Source organism: Budorcas taxicolor, chromosome 20, assembly GCF_023091745.1.
Source record: "Budorcas taxicolor isolate Tak-1 chromosome 20, Takin1.1, whole genome shotgun sequence".
Classification (NCBI taxonomy): Eukaryota; Metazoa; Chordata; class Mammalia; order Artiodactyla; family Bovidae; genus Budorcas; species Budorcas taxicolor.
The window spans coordinates 27,012,208-27,037,788 of NC_068929.1; the positions used below are offsets into that span (position 1 = coordinate 27,012,208).

Consider the following 25,581-nt stretch of genomic DNA (forward strand, 5'->3'; position numbering starts at 1 on the left):
ATTCTGGGGGTTGTCTTTTATTTCCCTACTATTCCACAAGATCTTGAAAACCCCAGCAGAGTTTCTCCTGGCACAGCGCATACCTTCAGAACAGAACCAACTTGTTCGAACTACTTACTTTCTAGGTTCCTTAATTTCACCTACAAATGACCTGCATTTCCTTACTATTTTCAAAAAATTTTTTTTAATATTTTATGCAGTATTTTCAGTTGTTTTCTGCAGGAAAATGAGCCCAAATAGCCTAATCTGTTTTATTACTGGAAATGGATTGCCTTGCTTCTTTTTTTATTAAGCTGAAAAATAAGTAGTAACTTCTTTTCAACTTAGCAAGTTTCTGATAATGTAAGTGTTTTAGACATACATCTCATTAAGATATCTTCAGCAAATTCCTGTGTTTATTTCTTACACATGCAAATGTATTACCTATCAGTAGTAAAATAGTTCTTATATTAAACTTTAAATTATTTCTCTTTTCTGATTTATTACAGGACTGACTTCTTTAGTACTTAGAGTCTGAGAAAAATGGCAAATATGGATAGTGATTCTAGGCATCTTCTCACCCCTGAGGGAGATCATGAAGTAAATCCTGGACCTATGAATATCCAGTTTGATTCATCAGATATAAGATCTAAAAGGTAAGTGTTTGAAATAAAACATTTATTTCATAATTAAGACTTTTAGTTATTAAAATAGAAGTCATTATAACCAAATATATAGAGATTTTATTATAAAATATCTAATTTCTTACAGGCTCTGTATGTTTGTATGTAAAAGGGAATATATATGAATATATTTTCTCACTTATATTTGACTTTTTAGACTAAACTCCATATCTCTGTCAGGGATGGCTGAGGTAAGTTTTATGAAGTAATATGCATGTAACTCATTTAACAAATACATATTGATTGTCTGATCTGTGCAACGTATTATGCAAAGTCAGGCTTCCCGAAGTGGCTCAATGTTAAAGAATCCACCTGCCAGTGTAGGAGATGTAGGTTCAATCCCTGGGTCGGGAAGATCTCCTAGAGGAGGAAGTGGCAACCCACTCAAGTATTCTTGCCTGGAGAATTCCATGGACAGAGGATCCTGACGGGCTACAGTCCATGGGGTTGCAGAGTTGGACATGACTAAGCCACTGAGCACAAGTATGGGAAGTGCTGGGAATAGAACAGTAAAAATAATTCATAATCTTTACCTTCTTTGAGTTTAAATTCCAGCAGATAGTTTAAGATAATTAGAGTTTAAAATTTATTTCATTCCTTACCTTGACAATCCGAAAGAATCCACTGAAAAATTATTATAAATGCAATTTATAATAACAATTTATAAAAAAAACCAATTCAGTAAGGTGGTTGTTTACAAAATAGGCAAAAATCAATAGCATTCTAATAAGAAAATATAATGGAGGAAAAGATAAAATACATAGGAATAGCCTTAATGTGCAAAATCTATATGAGAGAAACTCTGAAATACTAAAATAACAGCTCAGTGTTTATTCAAATCTGAGACGCTGATTAAAAGTTGTACTGATTTTGGTTGTTCTCTCTTTTTTTAATATAAAACTAACATAAACTGCTGCCCATACCTCTGATGCAACAATTTCTTAGAACTTAGAATTTTATTTTTGTGCTTACTAGAATTCTAGTGCGATTACAAAATCGAAAATATAAACAAAATGTGTCGGTTAAGATATTACAAATCTGATTCTTCATATAGTCTGATTCTTCTGAATCACTTTTTGACTTGCAGTCATCAAAAATCATTATTTTTTCCTGCTCACACAAAATTGTCCTTATTACCATTAAGAGCATTGATAGTGTAGTATTTCTTGAAAGAATTTTCTTCCAAATCACTGATACTTTTTCGTTTTGATGCTTGTACTTGCCTGATATTACCAGAAGGTGTCACAGAAAGCTTTCTAACAACACTATGGCTCATATTTATTCCTTGCTGCTGCTGCTGCTGCTAAGTCGCTTCAGTCATGTCCGACTCTATGCAACCCCATAGACGGCAGCTCACCAGGCTCCCCTGTCCCTGGGATTCTCCAGGCAAGAACACTGGAGTGGGTTGCCATTTCCTTCTCCAATGCATGAAAGTGAAAAGTGAATGGTCTCTAAATGGTTTGATCATTGAAATGACCACAGATGACCTGTCATGCCACCAGGAGCAGTTACTTTCATGACTGCCTCCTGGCTGACAGTGATTAAAAAATGTCCTGGATTATTAGATGCATCCATATTTTAGAAAGAACTAAGTGTGTATTTTAGAGTTAATAAGATATTACATGTAACACAAAGGGATATTCTGTTCTTAGTAGGGAAGACTCTAAAATACAGTGTCATGCTCTTTAAATTTTAACCCACAAAATTAATGTGATCTGCCCCTCACCAAAAAAAATGCCAGCAACCACTTCTAAACATTAATTTGCAATGTCAAATCGTATATGTACAGAGTTGTTTGATGCCCTGTTTCTTTATAATAGCAAAAGATTGAAAACAACAAAAATGTCTTTTCTTATAAGACTGGATAAATTATGGTGCCTTGATACAATGGAATATTTTTCACCCATTAAAAAGAAGGAAGTGACTTTATTACATATCAAAATGGAACAAGTCTTCAACTTATTTTGTTAAATGAAAAAAGTGAAGTGCAGAGCAGTCAGTGTATGTAGTATACTGCCATTTGGGTAAAGACATTAACAAGTTATATATAATGCAAATATGTATAAATGAGTCCAGGGGAGTAAATAGGAAACTGTAAGAGTGTTGTCTCCTCAGAAAGAAACTGAGTGCTTTAAGTGGGACATGTGGCAGTTACTGTTAAGTAAATTCAACTATTCAACTATTCAACAACCCCATCTATTCCTTGAACTTCTGTTTTCCAGTTTTCTCAAACTCTTGTTTCCTCTTCCATTTCTCCCAGGATTTAGGGCTTTCTTACTCATCTCTCTGTGCCAGTTTTTCTCAGGGAATTCACTCAAAAATCCCCTCTAGACAATGCTTTGTAAATTATACTTTTTCTTCCTCCCCTTATTCACTATTACTTATCTATCCTATTCGTGCACAGCTCTATTGTCTGTTTAACGTGATGATGGCAAAAAATGCTGATTTTGTTAAGGCTCTAAGCAGTTTCCAATCCAGGAGATGAAAGAGGATTGATTTAAACTATTCTTGATAATCCTGTTTCCATTTTCCAGATACTTAATTTTTTAGACATTTTTAGCAGCTTGAGCAGTATGAAATTTATCACATGAGAAATACAGGGGCCATCAGAGAAGATAATGAAATGAATCTTGCAATTTTCACTTGTATATTTCAGTATCAGTGAATAGAAGGACTAATGAATGCTGATTAAATGCTCAGAACTCTCTTGAAACCTCTGAATTCTATGATAAATAATTGACCACTGTGACGATAGAACATAGGTCATTAAAGTGCATTCCATTGCAATAGGTTGGCAGGAGTTCAAACAGTTCTCTGAGTATTTAACCATTTAGATTAAGTGGAAGTATGTTTTCTATAATGAAATTTGTCAAAATAAGAGGGAATCAACTATTTTCAATCATAGGATAACTGTCTAGGTAAGCATGTTTTAAGGAAGGCAAATTTTTATTTATAGGAGTTTAGCAGTATTGAATGCTAATTTTCTTGTGAAATAATTTCAGGAACTTATTTGATGAGGGGAAAAAACAGGAATATCTTAAAATATTGTTATTTCTACTAAAATGTGGGTTATTTCATTTTATATACATAAATCTCAGATATACTGTATTTTTTAATTTATTAACTTTGAAAAAATTAGTGTTAATTTAGCCTTATTTTTTCATGTTTGTGAAATGATCAAGTATCATTTATACTTTTTTCTAGTATCAGTTCAGTTCAGTTCAGTCGCTCAGTTGTGTCCAACTCTTTGCGACCCCATGAATCACAGCACCCCAGGCCTTCCTGTCCATCACCAGCTCCCGGAGTTCACTCAGACTCACGTCCATCGAGTCAGTGATGCCATCCAGCCATCTCGTCCTCTGTCGTCCCCTTCTCCTCCTGCCCCCAATCCCTCCCAGCATCAGTCTTTTCCAGTGAGTCAACTCTTCTCATGAGGTGGCCAAAGTACACATTGCAGTAAATACAAAGGAGTTAAAATAGCATTTATCCTTGTGCTACCTAAAATCATCTTTCATATAGCCACATTTTGGGAAACTGTCTTCAGCTGTTAGAATATAAAAAATAACATTTGATACTTTTAGATTGCTTATTCTTAGTTCAATTTGTGGTTGAGTCTGTCTCTTCCACTAGGTGGCAATCAAAATCATGTTCCAGTTCAAACAAAAATTTTAAGAAATGTTTGGGACTGAAAATGTGTTGGACCTGCTTATCATTTTGGTGGACTGGGGATCTGATTAGACTTAGGTAGATGAAGGAGCTTGTCACTGTAGAGGAACCATACATGTCACAAGCATTTGAATCATTTGGAGAATTTTTGCAAATTACACAAATCCACATTTCTCTCTGCATGCCTCCCCTCACCTCCCTTATTAGTTTTTCTTCTGGTTTGGGGTGAAGAATATGGATAGGGGGACAGAGAGGTTTAGAAATCTCTTATACGGTATTTGATATATGCCATTGGCAGTCACTGGCCTTAAGAGTTTGTTTTGCTGCTTTTCCCAGACTTTCTGGTAACCAGATATTAGAGCTGGTATTCAGGATTGCTTCATGCTCTGCTGCTGCTCTGGGATTATAACCTTTGGGAGTTGACCCTCCCAGCCAGCCTGAAACCAAATTGGGATTTGAACTTCCCTTTTTCAGTTTTCTCAAACTCTTGTTTCCTTTTCCATTTCTCCCAGGACCTAGGGCTTTCTTACTCATCTCTGTGTGCCCAGTTTTTCTCAGGGAATTCACTCAAAAATTCCCTCTAGACAATACTTTGTAAATTATACTTTTTTTTCCTCCCCTTATTGATTAATGCTTTTCTATCCTATTGGTGCCAGCTCTGTTGTCTGTTTAATGTTATGGTGGCAAGCAATATGATGCGTCAAAGACCCAGTCTATTACTTTTTCATGACTATTTGCATTTTAATAAGGAGAATTCTAGAAATATAAAAGCCTAACCTAATCACTTTCATGCATTGGAGAAGGAAATGGCAACCCACTCCAGTGTTCTTGCCTGGAGAATCCCAGAGACGGGAGAGCCTGCTGGGCTACTGTCTCTAGGGTCTCACAGTGTCGGACACGACTGAAGCGACTTAGCAGCAGCAGCAGCAGCAACCTAAGAATTAGATTTTTCTAATAACATTTTAGGTACTCTGGTAAGCCAGGGAGGTAGCGGTAGATACTTAAAATAGGCAGTATTCTGGGTGCCCTTCAAAGATACCAAGCATGCTTATGGCCCTTATTTTTTTTAAGTGTTAATTTGTCTGCCCATGTGCAAACTGGCCTCTCTCACTTTCATCTGTCATTAATACTGTCACTAAATAGCAAGCTGAAGTGACTCTTTTTGTTATCTGAGGTCCGAGAGAGAGAGAGCAAGTGAGCGAGAGCGAGCAAGCACACAACAAAGTGAAGAGTTTACCTATTAACGTGTCCTAGGCCAACAACAGTGATTGGAAATGATTATCTGATTATTGAGGCTCAGTTGTTTCATAGTTGGGGATTTATACAGATCTAGTAAAGCAGTGTTTCCAGGAGTGTTGGTTTCCAGAGCTGTGTAATTGGATTTTGAGGACCTTGCCATCTATGTTAAATAGGCAGGACCAGGGCCCTTGACCATGTATCAGTGCCCTGGAGCTGAGGACCAGTTTTCTGGTTGTATGTTTTATCTTTTGTTCCCTTCCCTCTCCTTCCTCCTTTCTCCTTTCTTCTTGCCTCTCTTCTTTTCTCTCCCTCTTTTGTCTTCTTCTCTCCCCTCTCTTCTCCCTACTTTCCACCATTATTTTTCTCCAGTGGAACTCTTTTTGCTAAGTGCTTAAAGAGGGCAATCCTGGCCTTGGGTTTAGAGATGCTTTAAGTCTAACTATGGACTTTGTTAGAATGGTATCTTATTTCAAGTTTCATTGGAACTTTTTTATTCTCTCCAGTTCATAGGTTCTGTTACTTCCGCCAGTCTTTCCAGATGTCTTTGTTTGCTTAACTATCCTTTTGCATTTATATCTGCTTTCCTGAGGTGCTTCCATTTCTTTCCCTAGATCTGTCTGTCTTATCTGATTTTGCTGTTTCTTCCCTTGCCTGCAAACTAGTTCTTTATTTTCTTCCCTTTCTTCCTCCCTCATTAACATTATTTGGACAAATCTGAAGAAAGAGGGAGCCTAATAATGGAGTGTGACTGGTGCTTGTTAGGGCCAGTCAATCAAGTGTGTTTTGTTGGGAGGAAAGGGTATGAAGAGTTGGCCTAGCATTTTTCTCTGTCCACTCAGTTCTACTTAGTGTTGTAACACCTCCAAGTATATAGTTGAAAAGGATTTTAGTGTGTCAACCAAAAAAAAAGTGTAGTGGGCTACAAAAAAGAAAAGAGTTTATGGCGGGGGGTGGTTTCTTAAAACTATAATTCAGGAGACACAGATTTGGGTAATCCTGAAAGAGTGTTCTGAGAAAAAGAGTCAGGGGCTTATAAAGACAGAAAGCCATGAGATTGTTAAAACTAGCCTGGAAAGAACTGATATCCTTAAGGATATCCCGAGTTGTTATAGGATAGGGATCCTAGATGTAAATTACTGGTTATTTTAGGGTAAGGGTCTGATAAGTATCTTGAGTTTCTGGCAGATGTTCTAAATAACTTGCTTATCAGGTCAAAAGGTCAGACTCCATCCAGGCTGAGACATGAATAATTCATACTTCCTTAATGGCTTCCTGACTGCCTTTCAGAAAACTCTCAGCAATACCAACTCCATTTGGATTTTCCTTTCATAAGTAATTATATCATTACTGCAAAAGCGATGAAACCCATTGCAAACTCATTCAATTTTCTTATTAAAGAAAATTAAAACTCCTTTTAACAAACAGACAAAATCAAATATTTTAAATTAGAGGCTCATGAAATTTAGGGATCTTGTCAAAATCCTAATGGATGACTGTAGCCCAAAGATAAGGAATTAATATAAAAGTAACATACTGAGATTATGTATCTTTGTCTTGCCTGTTATGTTTTAGTCTTAATCTCAAATTGTCTCCAAAAGTCTGCTATATAATTTTCCTATGGCTTCTTGTTTTAAGATTTCACCTTGCAATCTATTCTGTATTCCTTTGTCCCCAAGTATAGTTTCTAAGGGCTTTTAAATATTAAGAGATAAGTGAATGCCTCAACATTTCAAGCTAAGAAATACTTTTCTATAAAGTGACATAGAAAATTACTTTGGTGCTATACTTATTTTTAAAAGTTTGATTCATTTGCAACAACATCACACTTCCTCATTTTTTCTATTTCAGTTAGCTTATAATTTAATTTGGCATGTATCACTACTTCAATTAACATTAATTCTCTTTTATCAGATTCATATCTGACTTGTTATTTATTCTAACACTAGTTTTTATATCTACCAATGCCTCTGATTTTTTATTTTATTATACTTATTCCACAGAGTGGCTTCTAATTTTCTCTTAAATCCTGGCTTATTTATTATATGTAGCCGTTGGTCTTCATCCTGTCTTTGAGTGTTGTTATGCCCTAGCTCTTATATATTAAAATTGTTATTACTTTAGTATGTTACTTTCATTTTGTTTCTCCTTAATTATAGTTGGCTCAGAGGGTAAAGCGTCTGCCTACAATGTGGGAGACCTGGGTTCGATCCCTGGGTCGGGAAGATCCCCTGGAGAAGGAAATGGCAACCCACTCCAGTACTCTTGCCTGAAAAATCTCATGGACGGAGAAGCCTGGTAGGCTACGGTCCATGGGACTGCAAAGAGTCGGACACGACTGAGCAACTTCACTTCACTTATTATAGTTAGAGAATAATTTTTATAAATATTTTCTATTTTATTTCAGCATTATTGAGGCATAATTGGCCTGTTTTATTAAGGCTAGTAAATTTGAGTGTTAAAAATAATTGCTTAAAAAGAGGGCATGATCCTTAAACATTGCTAGTGGAATTGAAACATGATATAGGCACTCATTGTTCCTTCCAGTTTTACTGAGATATAATTGATATCCAGCACTTTATAAGTTTAAGCTGTACACCATAATGATTTGACTTACATCATGAAATGATTATCACAACAAGTTTAGTATACATCCATCATCTCATGTAGATACAAAAATTTAAAAACAGAAAAAAATATTTTTCCTTATAATGAGAACTCTTAGGATTTACTCTCTTATCAACTTTCATATATAACATACAGCAGTATTAACTGTATTAATCATGTTGTACATTATATTCCTAGTACATATTTATTTTGTAACTGAAAGTTTATATGTTTTCACTGCCTGTCTTCTTCCATTTCTCACCTCTACCCTGCCTCTGGTAGAGTCTTTATTTCTATTCAGTCTTTGTATCTATGAATTTGTTTGTTTTTGAAGTATAATTGACCTGTAACACTGTTCGTTCCTCTTATACAGCATAGTGATTTGACATTTCTGTGCATTTTAAAATGATCACTTCAATAAGCTTAGTTATGATCTGTCACCATACAAAGATACTACACTGACTGTTTCTCATACCATTCATTTCCTACCCATGACTTCTTTTGCAACTGGTATAGCCACTTTTGAAAACAGTGTGATAATTCCTAGAAATGTTAAGTATAGGATTATCATTTGACTTAACAATTCTACACCTAGGTATATACTCAAGAGAATTGAAACATATGTCCAAACAAATATAAAGAAATGTCCATAACATTTATAATAGCCCAAAGTGGAAGCAATCCAAATATCCACCAGTTGATATATGTATAAACCAAATGTAGTATATCCATCAGTTCAGTTCAGTAGAGTCGCTCAGTCGTGTCCGACTCTTTGCGACCCCATGAATCACAGCACGCCAGGCCTCCCTGTCCATCATCATCTCCCAGAGTTCACTCAGACTCACGTCCATCGAGTCCATGATGCCATCCAGCCATCTCATCCTCTGTCGTGCCCTTCTCCTCCTGCCCCCAAATCCCTCCCAACATCAGTCTTTTCCAATGAGTCAACTCTTTGCATGAGGTGGCCAAAGTCCTGGAGCTTCAGCTTCAGCATCATTCCTTCCAAAGAAATCCCAGGGCTGATCTCCTTCAGCATGGACTGGTTGGATCTCCTTGCAGTCCAAGGGACTCTCAAGAGTCTTCTCCAACACCACAGTTCAAAAGCATCAATTCTTTGGCGCTCAGCCTGCTTCACAGTCCAACTCTCACATCCATACATGACCACAGGAAAAACCATAGCCTTGACTAGACGGACCTTAGTCGGCAAAGTAATGTCACTGCTTTCGAATATACTATCTAGGTTGGTCATAACTTTTCTTCCAAGGAGTAAGGATCTTTTAATTTCATGTTTGCAGTCACCATCTGCAGTGATTTTGGAGCCCCCCAAAATAAAGTCTGACACTGTTTCTACTGTTTCCCCATCTATTTCCCATGAAGTGATGGGACCAGATGCCATGATCTTTGTTTTCTGAATGTTGAGCTTTAAGCCAACTTTTTCACTCTCCTCTTTCACTTTCATCAAGAGGCTTTTGAGTTCCTCTTCACTTTCTGCCATAAGGGTGGTGTCATCTGCATATCTGAGGTGATTGATATTTCTCCCAGCAATCTTGATTCCAGCTCGTGTTTCTTCCAGTCCAGCGTTTCTCATGATGTACTCTGCATATAAATTAAAAAAGCAGGGTGACAATATACAGCCTTGACGTACTCCTTTTCATATTTGGAACCAGTCTGTTGTTCCATGTCCAGTTCTAACTGTTGCTTCCTGACCTGCATACAGGTTTCTCAAGAGGCAGGTCAGGTACTCTGGTATTCCCATCTCTTGAAGAATTTTCCACAGTTTATTGTGATCCACACAGTCAAAGGCTTTGGCATACTCAATCAAGCAGAAATAGATGTTTTTCTGGAACTCTCTTGCTTTTTCCATGATCCAGCGGATGTTGGCAATTTGACCTCTGGTTCCTCTGCCTTTTCTAAAACCAGCTTGAACATCAAGGATTTCACAGTTCACGTATTGCTGAAGCCTGACTTGGAGAATTTTGAGCATTACTTTGCTAACGTGTGAGATGAGTGCAATTGTGTGGTATTTTGAGCATTCTTTTGCATTGCCTTTCTTTGGGATTGAAATGAAAACTGACCTTTTCCAGTCCTGTGGCCACTGCTGAGTTTTCCAAATTTGCCGGCATATTGAGTGCAGCACTTTCACAGCATCATCTTTCAGGATTTGAAACAGCTCAACTGGAATTCCATCATCTACACTAGCTTTGTTCGTAGTGATGCTTTCTAAGGTCCGCTTTCTAAGGTCCACTTGACTTCACATTCCAAGATGTCTGGCTCTAGATTAGCGATCACATCATCATGATTATCCCGGTCGTGAAGATCTTTTTTGTACAGTTCTTCCATGTATTCTTGCCATCTCTTCTTAATATCTTCTGCTTCTGTTAGGTCCATACCATTTCTGTCCTTTATTGAGCCCATCTTTGCATGAAATGTTCCCTTGGTGTCTCTAATTTTCTTGAAGAGATCTCTAGTCTTTCCCATTCTGTTCTTTTCCTCTATTTCTTTGCATTGATCGCTGAGGAAGGCTTTCTTATCTCTTCTTGCTATTCTTTGGAATACAACATAATATTATTTGACCATAAAAAGGATTAAAGTGTCAATATATGCTACAATATGTATGAACCTTGAAAACATGTTGTATAAAAAAGGCCACACACAAAAAAGACATACATGATTCAATTTATATGAACTGTCTAAATTAGGTAAAGGCAATAGAGACAGAAAGCAGATTAATGGTTGCAGATGCTGGCGAGAGTGAATAATGGAACTTCTTTTTGGAGTGATGAAAAGTTCTAAAGTTGATTATAGTGGGACTTCCCTGGCAGTCCAGTGGTTAAGGCTCCACACTTCCACTGCAGGGGGCACAAATGGTGCCCCTAATGGGAGAACTAAGATCCCACATTCTACATGGCATAGCCAAAAAACAAAAAATTGGTTTTGGTGCTTGAGGGACAACTCTTGAATGTTCTAAAAACTATTGAATCACACATTTAAATGGGTAAATTTTATGATATGTGAATTAATATTTTAATAATCTATCATTTTTAATAAAGTATTTTTATTTTATTTATTTTTAAATTCTTTGGCCACATCATGCAGCATGTAGGATCTTAGTTCCCAGCCAGGAATCGAACCCATGCTCCCTGCAGTGGAAATGTGGAGTCTTAGCTGCTAGACCTACTAGACAGACTGCCAGGGAAGTCTTGTTAATCTGTTACTTTTTTTAAATTAAAGAGGGCAAAGGAGATTTTTGCTTATGACAAGGGCAGACTAAGGAATTTGGACCAACCAACTGCTGAGAATAACTAGAAAAACTTACCCCCTCCCAATTTTTTTAATGTGCCTACAGACATAGGAGAACTGATAAGACAAGAACAGTAGGATCTAGATCTCAAAGAAGGAGGGGACCAAGAAAGGGAAGTGCAGCATTTCCTCAAGAGTATCTGCCAATTCTAGTTTAAGTTTATTAGCTGAGAAGCTATTAAATTGACAGAGCTTTTGACAGCTTTACAAGGCTACAGGGAGAAAAATTGGAATTCAGTGCTCACTAAAAGTAGGCAGGCCCCGTGCAAACTTCAAGTTGAAAAGCCTAGAAATATGAATGGATTGGAAATAGAATGGTCTTCTTTCAGAGACTGTAGCTCAACTTTAACCCATTTCAGTTCCTAAAATTGAATTAAGGTAATCTAGGTCTGCTAAGTTGGCTCCCCGAAGCAAATGTACATCCTTTCTAAAGAAAATAATATTATTCTAAGGCTTCAACTTATTTATACTGTTTTCTGTATACTAAAATTCCATTAAGTACAATGCCAGGTACTTAAATGCCAGGCAGAGAAGATAAACCAACATGATTAGAAATTAGAGACTTGATAAACAATAAAGACTGACATGGTCCAGATGATGGAGTTATCAGAAACAAACTTTTAAAGACTGTGTTTAATATGTTCAAGAAAACTGAAATAAGATTGAGAATTTGGCAGTGGCTAAAAATATAAAAAAGAACCAAACTCATAGAAAATGTTTGCTGAATAAAAAAAGGGCCCAGATGGAAAATCTGGGACCAAAAGACAGAAAACAGTAACCTAATGTAAGAAATCAGTCAATGATGAAAACAAGTCAAGGCAAGGATGTAGAGTAGGAGTGATTATGCAGTACTAGAGTAAGTGCAAATTAGTAAATCACTTTGCAAGAGAGTTTGTAATTATCTGCTAGCATTTAGTATACACTATTTGTAATCAATGGAAACATTTCACCAAGAGCAATGTACAAAAATATAGTTTATAAGTTATTCATAAGAGTGCCAAACTGGAAACAACCTGGATACCCACCATACAGCTATGGTTAACTAAATCATATTTTCATGTAATGGAATATTATACATTTATAAAAATGAACAATCTACAGCTGCAAACAAGAATATGGATGAACCTCAGAAAGATAATGTTGGCGAAAGAAGCGAAACAGAAAACACACATTGTGTGATTACACTTTATGTAAAGCTCAAAAGCAAGTAAAACTAATTTCATGTTTCTGTGCACCTGAGTGCAGAGAGCATGTATGTGGGTCTATACTTATCTGAAAATATACTAGAATGTTAACTGATTATTTCTAATGGGTGATTTTTATTTTGTTATATAACATCTGTATTATCCTCAATATAAACAGTGTACTACTTTTATTAAAAAAAAAAAAAAGCTTATCCAGAAAATATAGCATTCCTATAATTTAGGATAAAAATAGTATATACAAAATGAAAAACCCATTTTCTTACAAACAGTGTTTAAATCAACTGTACTTCTATAGGATGATAAATTTATCTTTTTTCTCTAAGAGTAGATTTTGTTTTGTTCTTCTATAGAGAAGGTTCTGGAAAAAGACAAAAGCATAAAGAAACATATACCCATCACACAGAGGCAAGTGTTGTTAAAGCATTTTAGTATATTTTCTCCTATCCTTTTCAGTGATTTTTTAATGAGATCATATGCTATATACAGTTTTAATTTTTTTAACTTTTTCAATTAAAATTTTTGTTACATGCTGTTGTTACTTCTGCAAAATATTCCTTAGTTGTCTCCCTGCCGACCTGTTTTTTCTCCTTCTCTGCTTCTGTCCCTTGCTCTCTACTTCCTTCCTTCCTTTGTTTTGTTCTTCTATCCCTTCCTTTTGTCAGTAAACATTCACTAAGCTCCTTTTGGTGCTAGACACTCTGGGGAAGGAGATAGACACTCAGCAAAAGTAAAAGAGGTTATAAATATTTGATATGTATTTATATATGTATATTATATATGTATATATAATAATATATGTATATAAACACACATATGTATATATACACACACATATATGTTTTTTCAACTCAGTACTCATTTTTAATTAGAAAAAGTACTGATTTAACCCCATCCTGATCCAGCATTACCAAGAACCCATGGGATCATATCCCAGCAAATAACTATGCTATAGGGTCTGGCTAAGTTCAGCAAAGAGTAGAATGAGGTCATCTGTGGTACTAATGGATAGGTGCTTTGGAGGTTTCTGTGCAGGCATTTCTTTAAGAACATTCATTGGTCAAGTGCAGAAGTCAGCAAACTTTTTTTCTGTAAGGGGCCAGGTAGTAAATATTTTAGGGTTTGTGGGCATATGCACTCAGTTTTGCCATTGTGGAATGAAAACAGCCATAGACAACACGTAACTGCATGGGCCTTGCTGTGTTCTGATAAAACTTTATTGATAAAAACAGACCATGGGCCAGACTTGTCCTATCTGGCTGTAACTACCAACCTCTGGTCTGCAAGGAGGGCCTAGACTTAGGTGTAAGCAGCTGTAGGGACTGGTACTTCTGTTGCTGTGACCCCTAGGATACCTCTTGCCTTGCTTCTGGAGAAGTTAAAAAAGTAAGGTCCACTTACCTTAATTTCTCTCCACCCTCACAGTTGCTTCTAATAGTTGTTCTAATCAAAAGAGCCTTTTGGATAATAAAACAGTCTCCAGCTTCTCCCTGAACCTCAGGCCTCTGCAGCAAATCTACAGTTCTTTGGCAAGATCATCTAAGGGTTTTAGCTGCCATAAATTCTAGGGATTATGACTGAGGCTAAGAATGATAAGTAAGGGGAAAGTACCAGATTTCAAGGAATTGTAAAAAGTTTTATAATAAAAATTATCCTTAAGGATCATTGAAATGCCCCAAAAAGCTATAATCATTTTTCCATATTAAGAATTATTTCTAAATATCATTTTATATTAATGTATATTACTTAAATATATCATAATTTAACAGTGTTTAACTATTAAGCTGTTCACAATTTTAATTATTTTAAATAATGCTTTGCTTAGCAGCTTTCTACGTGCCATATTTATACCATATTTTGATTTCTTCTAGTAGAGTCTCAAAACTATAATTATTAGAATAAAAGGATGTAAAGCACAATTAAGGTTTTTTTATATATTACTATATAGCCAAATTGTTATCTAGAAAGGCTGTGCAGCTTTATACTCCTACCATCTATGCGTGGAAGTTCCTGTGTCAGAATCCCCTTTCCAGCACTGTTTATTTTCTTATTCACTAAATTGTTTATAAAACTTTCCTATATGTAAAATTAGTTGAAAAGAGCCAGTTGGCAGCAGATTTCATGTTGGACTGTTGCCTTTTATCAGACTGTTCAGTTATTTTGGCAGTGGTTTGCTAAGTAACATGGCATACAACCAACAATGGATTCTGGTCAGACTACTACAGTGTTTGCCATTTGGGTTGAAGGCCAGTTTGTGTAGGCCCTTTGTTGCTAGTGTCTTTCTAGTGGCAAAGCAGAAGTTCTCTTAGCTGCTTTACCTTTTTTTTTTTTTATCTTATTTGGCTCCACCAGGTTTTAGTTGAATCATGCAAGATCTTCAGTTGTGGCATCCAAACTTCTAGTTGCAAGTGTGTGGGATCCCACACATGTAGTTCCCTGATCAGAGATCAAACCCCCTGCATTGGGAACATGCAGCCCTTAGCCACTGGATCCTCAGGGAAGTCCCCCATTTACCTTTCTTGAGGGTCATGATAAAGATTTCTAAAGCTTGATAACTAGTTGTTGTTGTTGTTCATTTGCTAAGTTGTGTCTGACTCTTTGGGATCCCATGAACTGTAGTACACCAGGCTTCCCTGTCCTTCACTATGTCCTGGAGTTTGTTTAAATTCATGTCCATTGAGTCGGTGATGCCTTCCAACCATCTGTCTCGTCGTCTGTTGCTTCCTTCTGCCTTCAATCTTTCCCAGCATTAGGGTCTTTTCCAATGAGTCGGCTCTTTGCATCAGGTGGCCAAAGTATTGGAGCTTCAACATCAGTCCTTCCAATGAATATTCAGGGTTGATTTCTTTTAGGATTGACTGGTTTGATCTCCTTAGTATTCCTTTCTTAAGTTATGGGAGAGGAATAAGAGCAAGGCTCTTTTTCTCTGGTAATCTGTTAAAAGAGTAGATGAATATTTTGTGTTTTCAATCACTAGGTAACAAGGTAATGAAGAAAGCAGTTCTAGTGTTCATCTGAAGAATCATAAGTATATATCAAAAATAAGACTTGTATCAATATATATACTTACTGAAGTATTTCATTACATTTCCAGGTTTTGAGGAAATTTTAGTTAAAATGCTGGCCTGGCAATTTTCTTTTCCCCTGCTTTTTTTCTTTTTTAATGGGGAGTAATTAGGCTTTGAAACTAGAAATTTCATTTCTCTTCCAGAAATTCTTTTGGTAGATTTGTGTAAGAAGGAGAGTAATAATTGATGTGACATTGAAGGTTGAAGCCTATAATATCTATAATTTATATTATTACTTATTTATAATTAATATAAATAATTATAACTAAGTATATAATTAAGTATATCTTAGTTATAATTTATAATTAAGACAAATTCTTTTCTTCCAAAAATTAATAATACTCTTACTTTATTGGAGTTAAAGAAATTGAGACAATTTGGGACTTATTTTGGCATTCTGATAAAATGAGTGAAAGGAAGAACTGCTTGGAGAGTGTGCCCTCTTGGGAATTTTTCCCACATTCCTAATCTTACTTTGTAGAATGTCACTTATGGTGTTGTGTTTGAACTGCTTTTTCTAGGTAGAAAATAGGATGGGGTGGTGGTGGTGGTGTTACTGTTTTATATCAACCTAGAGAAAAACAAAAGAACTGTTATGTTTGTATATATTTACAGGTGCTTCTAGCATTTTAACTTTGTTGAAAGTTCCTGATGTTTATTTATATAACTCTTTTGGCCTTATTCCAGTGCTGATGCTAAAATCAAAACAAACAAAAAAAACCTTACATTTATGTTATTGATCATTTTGTAGCCATGAAAGAAGAGATTGTTTGTTTTCAGCACAGTCGAATTAAAACAATTTATGGGTCTTTAAAAACCAAAATTTGAAAGCATGAATTGCACTGGAAGAATGTGTAAATTCATTCTTAGCAGCATCTGTATTTAATTGAACTGTATAGTCCTGAGAATTAATATTCAGGTCAAGTTCTTTGTCCATGTGTCATTAAGGAAGATTTTTACGTGTGGCTAAGTAACTGCCTAGAGTTTTAAAATAAAGAACCCATAACCTTCAGCCAGGTGTTCATCAGCATTCACTTTTTTCACCATACCATCCTATCAGTTTAAAAAAAAATAAGCTGAAAAATTGGAACTGTATATATTTATATGTGTATATATGTACTTCTTTTTTTCTTTTTGTTTCATTTTCTTTTTTATTTTTTTTGTATGTGTACTTCTGTATTATGTATATTATAAAACACGAAAATAGAAATTTAAAAATTATGTAATGATCTTGATAGAATTAACTTTGAAGAAGTAAAAGTCACTCAATTGTGTCTGACTCTTTGTGACCCCATGAATATACAGTCCATGGAATTCTCCAGGCCAGAATACTGAGTGGGTAGCCTTTCCCTTCTCCAGGGGATCTTCCCAACCCAGGGATTGAACTCAGGTCTTCTGCATTGCAGGCAGATTCTTTACCAGGTGAGCCACAAGAGAAGCGCAGGATACTGGAGTGGGTAGCTTATCCCTTCTCCAGTGAATCTTCTCGACCCAGGAATCAAACCGGGGTCTCCTGCATTGCAGGCAGATTCTTTACCAACTGAGGCTATCAGGGAATCCCAGTAGAATTAACTTTAAATTTTATTTAACAGTACATTAAAACTTTTATTTTTACTTTGTAATATTAACAATAACAATAGAATATACTTTATTATTTTTGAAAATCTTATAACACCTTGCCACAATACAATCCAAGATAATCTGAAATTCATTTCTGGTCATCCTACAATAACATATGGAAGTTTTTGTTGAAATTTGCCTGGTAAATTTTTATCCTTCTCAACATGACTCAATCATATTTAGTGACTGCTGTGCTAGTTTGTGTATTCTGGTATTCCTTGTTATTAATATTTTTAAAGCCCCAAATACTCCTATTTTTATTGGTTTAATACTGTTAACTTGGAAACAACCGGTAGCATTGTTCACCTTTCTTGGTTCTCTCTCCAGTCTACCCTTCCACCTCTCCTCTCCAAAAATAAAATTTAAAAACAATACACTGGTTTAGAGAGAGCCTTCAGGAAATAGCTAATCTCTTTCCTGAGAGGAAGGAGAAATGGAATAGAATCATCCTTCTCAGGTTAACTGGAATTAAAATCAAAACTGTTACCAGCCAGTAGCTTCTTTCTTGGCCAGAATGGAGGAGCTACCTCACTGGTCTGAAAGTACATTAGAGGGGAGCTAAATACTTCAGGGGTATCCATTTGGAAGGTACTCTGATGAGAAGGATACAAAGGAGAAAGAATCATTAGATACACTCAGATCTAATAATTTGCATTGGAATTATAACTTTATAATGTTTTTATACTGTTTTATGCAAAATATAAATTTTCATGTTTGAAATAAATTGAATGTTTAATGTCGCTGACTTTTAGCCATCTTATACTCTGAATACTTTTTAGTGAAGATATTAGTGTTAATACCTAGTATTATATAAAATAAATACCTAGATACTGGTGTTGTCATTTGCTTCATTATTACAATTTTTACTTTGATTTTTTTGTGTGGTTAATAACATGTTCAAAGACCATTTACATTCTTTGGAAGTTCTTAAACATTAGAAAAATTTTAATCCGTGTCTATAAAATTGCAGTTTTGAGTTTTATTGGTGACAGACATTATTTTCAACAATAAAATCACGTAATAATGGAAACATTTTTAAACATCCATTATCAGAATATTTTCTGTATAATGTGAGTTTTTTAAAAAGCAACTGCTTTTTCAGGGACTTCCCTGACAGACCAGTGGTTAAAACTCCAAGATTTCAATACAGGGTACACAGGTTCGATCCCTGGTCAGGGAATCAGAATCCCAAATGTCACTCAGAATGGCAATAAATTAATTTTCAAAAAGCAACTTCTTTCTCAGTCATTGTTACAATATCTTTACTTTGAAGGGAGGCAGATTAGGTATGTGGGGAGTTATTTTAGTTTTGGATACCTTCTGGGTACCTATGTAGCATACTGTTGACAGCCACAAGTCATCATAGAAGAGGTCAACAAATTTCGAACAATTGTCTTGTTACAGAAAAAAGGTAGCTAATTCGTACTTAAGTTTAATAAATCTTTAAGATATTTTGCCACAAGATAACCAGCAAATTTCTATATGGTACACAAGAATTTTGGGGTCCCTCTTGATCTCATTAATGAATTTTGAAAGAATATGTTACTTTAAGACCTGTTTTTAAAGTTCTTTCTATCATATGTTATATCCAGTATACAGAAAAGTATATGGTACATGTGTACAATTTAAAAATTCATAAAGCCCACACCCATCCAACCAACAGCGAGGTCTAGAAATTAGCTGCACGGCAGCTGTTTTGAAGCTATTTCGAAGGTGTGTGTCTTTCACCAAACACATCCCTCTGCCTCCCTATAGGTAGTCACTCTCATGACCTTTATGTGATCATCTTCCTGCTTTTCTTTATTATTTATTGTCTATGTATCCCTAAATACTGAATTCAGTTTTACCTGGTTTTGCATCTCATGTAAATGGGATCCTACTGTGTATATTCTTTTGTGACTTTTGTTGAGCATTATAGTTTTCATCCAAGTGGTACATAACTACTTTCATTGCCAGTAGTTTCTAGCATTTTATTCTGTAGGTATCTGCAGTTTATTTATTCATTCTACTTTTGAACATTTGGGATATTTCCACTGTGGGACTTTTACAAAGAATGACATTATTGTATGTGTCTCCTGGTATATATGTATGAGAACTCTTCTAGGATATATCCCTGGGGGTAAATTTGATGGGTAGTAGTGTATATGTATATTCAACTTCAGCTTCCCAGGTGGCTCAGAGGTTAAAGCATCTGCCTGTAATGCGGGAGACCTGGGTCTGATCCCTGGGTCAGGAAGATCCCCTGGAGAAAGAAATGGCAACCCACTCCAGTATTCTTGCCTGGAGAATCCCATGGACGGAGGATCCTGGTGGGCTACACTCCACGGGGTCACAAAGAGTCAGACACGACTGAGTGACTTCACGTTCACTTTCACTTTCATATTCAACTTCACTAGATAGTGCCAGACTATTTTCCACAGGGGTTATACCAGCTTCTATTCCCAGCAGAGTTTCCATTGTTCTACCTCCTACTAGTACTTGATATTGTGAGATTGCTAAATTTTCACCATTCTGATCAACATATTATACTGTGTCATTATATTTTTTCCATGAGATGGAAGTTGGTAAAATGTTATTAATGATAACAAGTTGTGGGATTATAGGTGATTTTTATGTTTTTTATGCTTTTAAAGCATTTTCCTATAGTATTTACACTTACCTCTTCAGCTACCACTTCATTGCTCTCATTCCTCTTTACAGAAAACTCCTTGCAAGGATTATTTGTACTCACCATACCAAATTTTTCTCTTGAACCCAGTTCATTCAGGATTTTGCTCTAACTACTCCACCAAAACTGCTCACATGCAGGTTACCAGTGGTCATTTCATAGACTAGTCCTCATCTCATTTGACTTAGCAGTAGTCACAATCATTTGACACAATCATTCTCTAACCCTGAAAAATCTTTAATTTGCTTGAGGATACCATACTAAATTGATTTTCTTTTAGGTTGCTGCTTCTCATTTTTTATAGCTTTTGATACTTTGATTATTCCCTCCATCATTTCTCCCCCAGGTATTTATTAAAAAATGTTTTTAAACTAAAGAAAAGTTAAAAATGTTATCTTCATGATTTTTGATTTTTTTCTGATTATAAAAGCAATATAGGTTTTGATGATCACACTGTGGTTATATAAGATGTCATCATTGGGGGTTTACCTGCATGAAGTATATATGGGAAATCTTTGTAGTATTTTTTCCAACTTCTATATTTCTAAAGTGATTTCAAAATGCATTTATTCACTGTATTTTATTGGGCTCCTGTGATATGCCAGGTACTGCCTGGAAATAGAGTAGTGACCAGATTGACAAAAATCCCTGCTCTCATGAAGCTTTTATTTATTAGAGGTAATCAGTAGTAAATAAAAAGTACATATTATGCTAGATAGTATAAATGCTAGAGAGAAAATGTAAGGCAGAAAAGCAGAGATGGTGTATAAGAAATGACAGGGATGGAGAAGACACGTTGAAATTTTAGCTAGGGTGACAAGGATAACCAAATGTCTCATTGAGAAAGGGGACTTTGAGGAAGGACTTGAAAGAAGTAAAGAAGCAAGCCATGAAAATATTTAGGAGAAAGGCCTTCAGAGCCTTTGTTTAAAGTAATAATGAAGATCCTAAAGTAGATACATGCTTTCGGTGTGTCAGGAATGGTGAGGAGGGTACTGGGGTTAGTGCGGTACACAAATCCTAGAGGTGGGGTAGGAGAGGGGTAGCAGAGAGCAGTTATGATATGTGAATCGGGAGTTCAGGCTGGAGATAACAGTTGGAGTGCCATCAGCATGCACATTACATTTGAAGTTATGGGACTAAATGAGTCCACCAAGAGACTGAGTATAGACAGAGAAGAGAAAATGGATTAAACTCTGGATTACCCTGACATTTAAGAATTAGGGGTTTGAGAAGGAATCAACTAAGAAGACTGAGAATTTGTCCCTTTAGGATTATGTCTATTGGCATGTGAAGTCCTCCAGGTACTAACCCAGGTTTCCCTCATCTCGCACTACTTCTCTTCTTACTACTTATAGTTTTAAAACATTTATCCTGCTCCCTTTCTGGGTTTTTTCTACATACTTTTCCATTCTTTAAAGCACAATTTTTTTTATCTTTTCCTCATCCTTGATTAACTCCTTTGTATCTTTTCAGATTCACTTCAACAATAGTTTTCTTGTGGTCTGCCAGACATGATTTAGTTTCCCCTTCTATATACTCTGTGGGCTTCCCTGGTAGCTCAGACGGTAAAGCGTCTGCCTACAATGCGGGAGACCCAGGTTCGATCCCTGGGTCAGGAAGATCCCCTGGAGAAGGGAATGGCAACCCACTCCAGTACTCCTGCCTGGAAAATCCCATGAACTGAGGAGCCTGGTAGGCTACAGTCCATGGGGTCACAAAGAGTCGGACACGACTGAGCGACTTCACTTCACTTAACGTCTATGTACTCTGCATGTACCCAACATTGCACAACCTTTTTGCTCCTATTATTGCTCATAATCACTTTCTCTCTTTTTCTGTTTTTCCTCTCTGAACTGAAATTGCTTACTTACCTGTCTTCTCCAGTAGACTATGATCCTTGATGCTCTATGTCCTGTTGATCATTTAACACAGTGCTTAATACTTTGTTGGCTCTTAAACAATATTTCATAAACTAGAGAACCAATAAAGTAACCCTAATAAAAAGAGAAGAGCTTATATAGGCTCAATCTTTGGAGATGTTTTGCCAAAAATTTTACTTTCCTTTTAGGTTCAAAGGATTTGTTAACAAAGAAACCACTCATCACACCCAATTTCAATAGTTAATAGGGGATTATTTGACTTAATTTCAACATACAGTCATTAAAAGAAGAGAAATAGAAACAGTAGAGAAAAGTAGAAGCATATATAGCACCAAATTAGGCCAACCAATCTCCAGACTTAAACAGTGCTGGGAAGTCCCTCATTAACAGCAATCTGGAGTCCCAGTTGGGAAAAGGTCCCAGGCAGTGCATCCAACCACGAGTGAGACTTCAGATTGCAGTTTCAAGGGCTCCACTTATAATTCCAGACACAAAAATGCAGCTCTGACTTTTTTTAACTTTTACAATGCTGTTTGTTTCACCTCGGGAGTCACAGAATTTTGCTAGACCCCATGGTGTTGGCCAGACCTCCAGGGGCTCAAGAATTTCGAAACCCGCTCTCTTATCTAAAGTGCTGCCTGACTTGCTGTGCTTGCAGGCAGGCATGGAATCCGGGCAGTACCCAGGCAGGTCAGAAGCAGGTCAGAGGCCTGCTCTCCTGCTTCTGAAGTCTGAACAAGACTTCCTCCATTTTAATTTCCCTAATAGGAGACATTGAGTAAAGTTGGAGCATAGGGCAGAGTTTTTGTGAAAGAGAATGTTATTTAGGCATCAGGGGAAGCAAGAAATGTGTCTGCAAGCCAGAAATTACCAATATTTTTCTTGTAGCAGTAAATATCTAGGCACAATGGCTTGATTAACTTCTTTTCTGTCTTCTTTATGCAAAGCTGCCCAGCAGACACAGTGTTTTACCAAACAGGTAGAAACAAGTACAGTGGGTTCATTATTTTGAATGTTTATTTTCCTGGGATTTTTGTGAATACTTGATTCTCTTTTCATTTTCTAACAGTTCCAATTTGGTAAGTGTTTGAGAGTTTCATCTTCCATAGAGATGTGAATAATGAAATAGTTTTAAATCAAGAGTCTTCATTTTGAGAATGAACTTTCCTAAGAGTCATGGAATTGTTAGTAAATTTCAGAGAAGCGTAACTGGTCAGTAGAAGGGTGGAGACAGATTTAAAAGCCAAAAATTTTTAAGGAATTTAAGGAGTGGAACCTAGAAAAGGTGTTAGGTAGAAATAAGGTTTCTTTGTTTATAAGTGTATTAAATGAAAATACAAGGTTTTGAGTCACATTTTTAAAATTTTGCTGAATGTTAAAAGCATTTTTTTTTCTGTAGCATGACCATAAATATTTTTAAGGTGAGATAAACATAACTTGTGCATGAAATATTATAATTTCTTTCCAGTGTGACACAGTTGAGCTGTATTTCAAATGAGAAGTACCATTGATAGGGAGCATTCATGTGAAACTGTGTTCAAAAGAAAAAGTTTCAAAAAATGTTTTATTCTGAATATTCTCTGTATAGTTTCAATTTTAAAAGTGTTTTCAAATCCAACAAAAGTTCAATTTAGAAATATAATTCATATTTTTTGCTTTCTCAGATGAAGCTTTAGCATATGTTTCTAATAATTCAGTTAAAATATGCTGAGTTGTATATTTTTAAAGAGAATCTGCATTGAAAAGATTCCAAAATATTTGTTTGAACAGGCACTCAGCATCTTGATGAAAACTGTTGAAAAAGAAAAACTTTCAGCGTCATTCTGCTCTCTGAGTACCCAAGCCAACTAAACTGGTACAGTTAACACTTCTGTAAGAGGCCAGGAGGCAAGAAATTGGAGCACTTCCTGGACTACTTTTCAACAGGCCTTCGAGCCAACTTAGTGCTTGATATTCAATGTTAATACCATTGAATTTTCAGAGTAATAAGCTACGAGTAGAACATCTTCATCTCTATCAATGTCATACTTATTAATCTCTGTTAGTTATCATTGATTAGCTTAAAGCTCTGCTTTATGTTGGCATTAAAGCTGTAGTTTGTTTTTTAATTTTGTGGGATATCATTCTTACAAAACAAGAAGGGAATGTCCTGTAGAATGTGACCCCTCACTGTCTCCCAGACATATATGTTTTTATATTGCTTTTTTTAATACTACTGAGTGCTACAGTAGAGATGCAAATTATTTAGAACACCTAATGCCTTCGAAAGAGTGGTAATTATCTCAGGCTACCAAATTTATAAGTAGGGATAGTTTATTTGGCCTCTGACTCTTTTGTGTATCCCCTTGAGATTTACTGACATCACTGATTTCATTTAGCAAATATATGCTTACTATAGATAATATATCATATTGACCTCTATATCTACTTATTTGCTCTAGGAAATGCTCTTAGATGTTTTTTGAATTGAACTAGAAAGTACCCACCATATTTAGGTGCTATGGTGGAGAGTAAATAATAAACAAATGATTCAAAGATACTGTATGCTAACTAGAGCTGCTAAGTCGCTTCAGTCGTGTCCGACTCTGTGCGACCCCATAAATGGCAGCCCACCAGGCTCCCTCGTCCCTGGGATTCTCCAGGCAAGAACACTGGAGTGGGTTGCCATTTCCTTCTCCAATGCATGAAAGTGAAAAGTGAAAGTGAAGTCGCTCAGTTGTGTCCGACTCTTAGCGACCCCATGGACTGCAGCCTTCCAGGCTCCTCCGTCCATGGGATTTTCCAGGCAAGAGTACTGGAGTGGGGTGCCATTGCCTTCTCTGATGCTAACTAGAGAGACTAGGCTAAATTTAACTTCTCTAATATTACAGAGTTATTTGGAAAAACTGCATAAACTAAAATTCCAGTCACTTGATTTTTCAAGTGCTTCCCGCAAGATTAGATTAACAGTGTCTCCAAAAATGGTTACCATACTTTAAGAAATTTTAAGCTTATTTCAGAACTATAAATGTAGAAGACTTACCAGGAGCCAGTGATAAATCTCTTGGCTTTTTTTTTCCCCTTTATTATTTTGGATCTGTGTACAATCTGAAATAGCAAATTATATACAGTTTGGGAGACAGTTCATTTGTAACTTCAAGGGATCTGAGGAATACAGTCATTTCATGCACCCCTGCAGATCTTTCCATTTAAAGTAGTTTATTGCTGGAAAGAAAGCAAATGGAGGGAGTTTCAGTAAGGAACTGAATGGGTTAATGACTGAACCTGGTGATTGAAAACCAGAATCTATGGTTGATTGGGACACAGTTATGAGGAGAAAGCATTGCATATAAATAGTAATGTAATGGTATGTTACTGATATCTAAGAAAAGTAGAATGAGACAAAATAGTGTCTTGATGTTCCATTTGATAGTACTTTGGATAAGTTTCATAAGGGAGATGGTTGAGATCACTAATCCTTAGTACATGAACCAAGAAATAGGAATTGTGTTTATCATAGGAAGTAATTTTGGCCCATAAAGGAGTAGAGACTCTTTAATAGAGGAATGTTTTTGTCTGTAATCTCTCTGATTCAATGCCAAACGTTTTTCAGAGAATATTCAAAGCTGTGCCTAAGTTTCATTGTTGAAAACTGACAGCTGCTATATTTCTTTTTGATAAGTGATTGAA

At 36.0% G+C, this 25,581-nt stretch overlaps 1 protein-coding gene across 1 annotated transcript in view; it reads left to right on the forward strand.

Moving 5' to 3' along the window:
* SLC38A9 (solute carrier family 38 member 9) overlaps positions 1-25,581 on the forward strand; it is a 91,569-nt gene that overhangs the window by 12,237 nt on the left and 53,751 nt on the right. The window contains exon 2 of the mRNA XM_052659148.1: positions 489-635. Coding sequence (XP_052515108.1) covers positions 523-635 — 113 coding nt within the window. The 5' untranslated portion in view covers positions 489-522. The remainder of the gene's footprint in view (positions 1-488; positions 636-25,581) is intronic.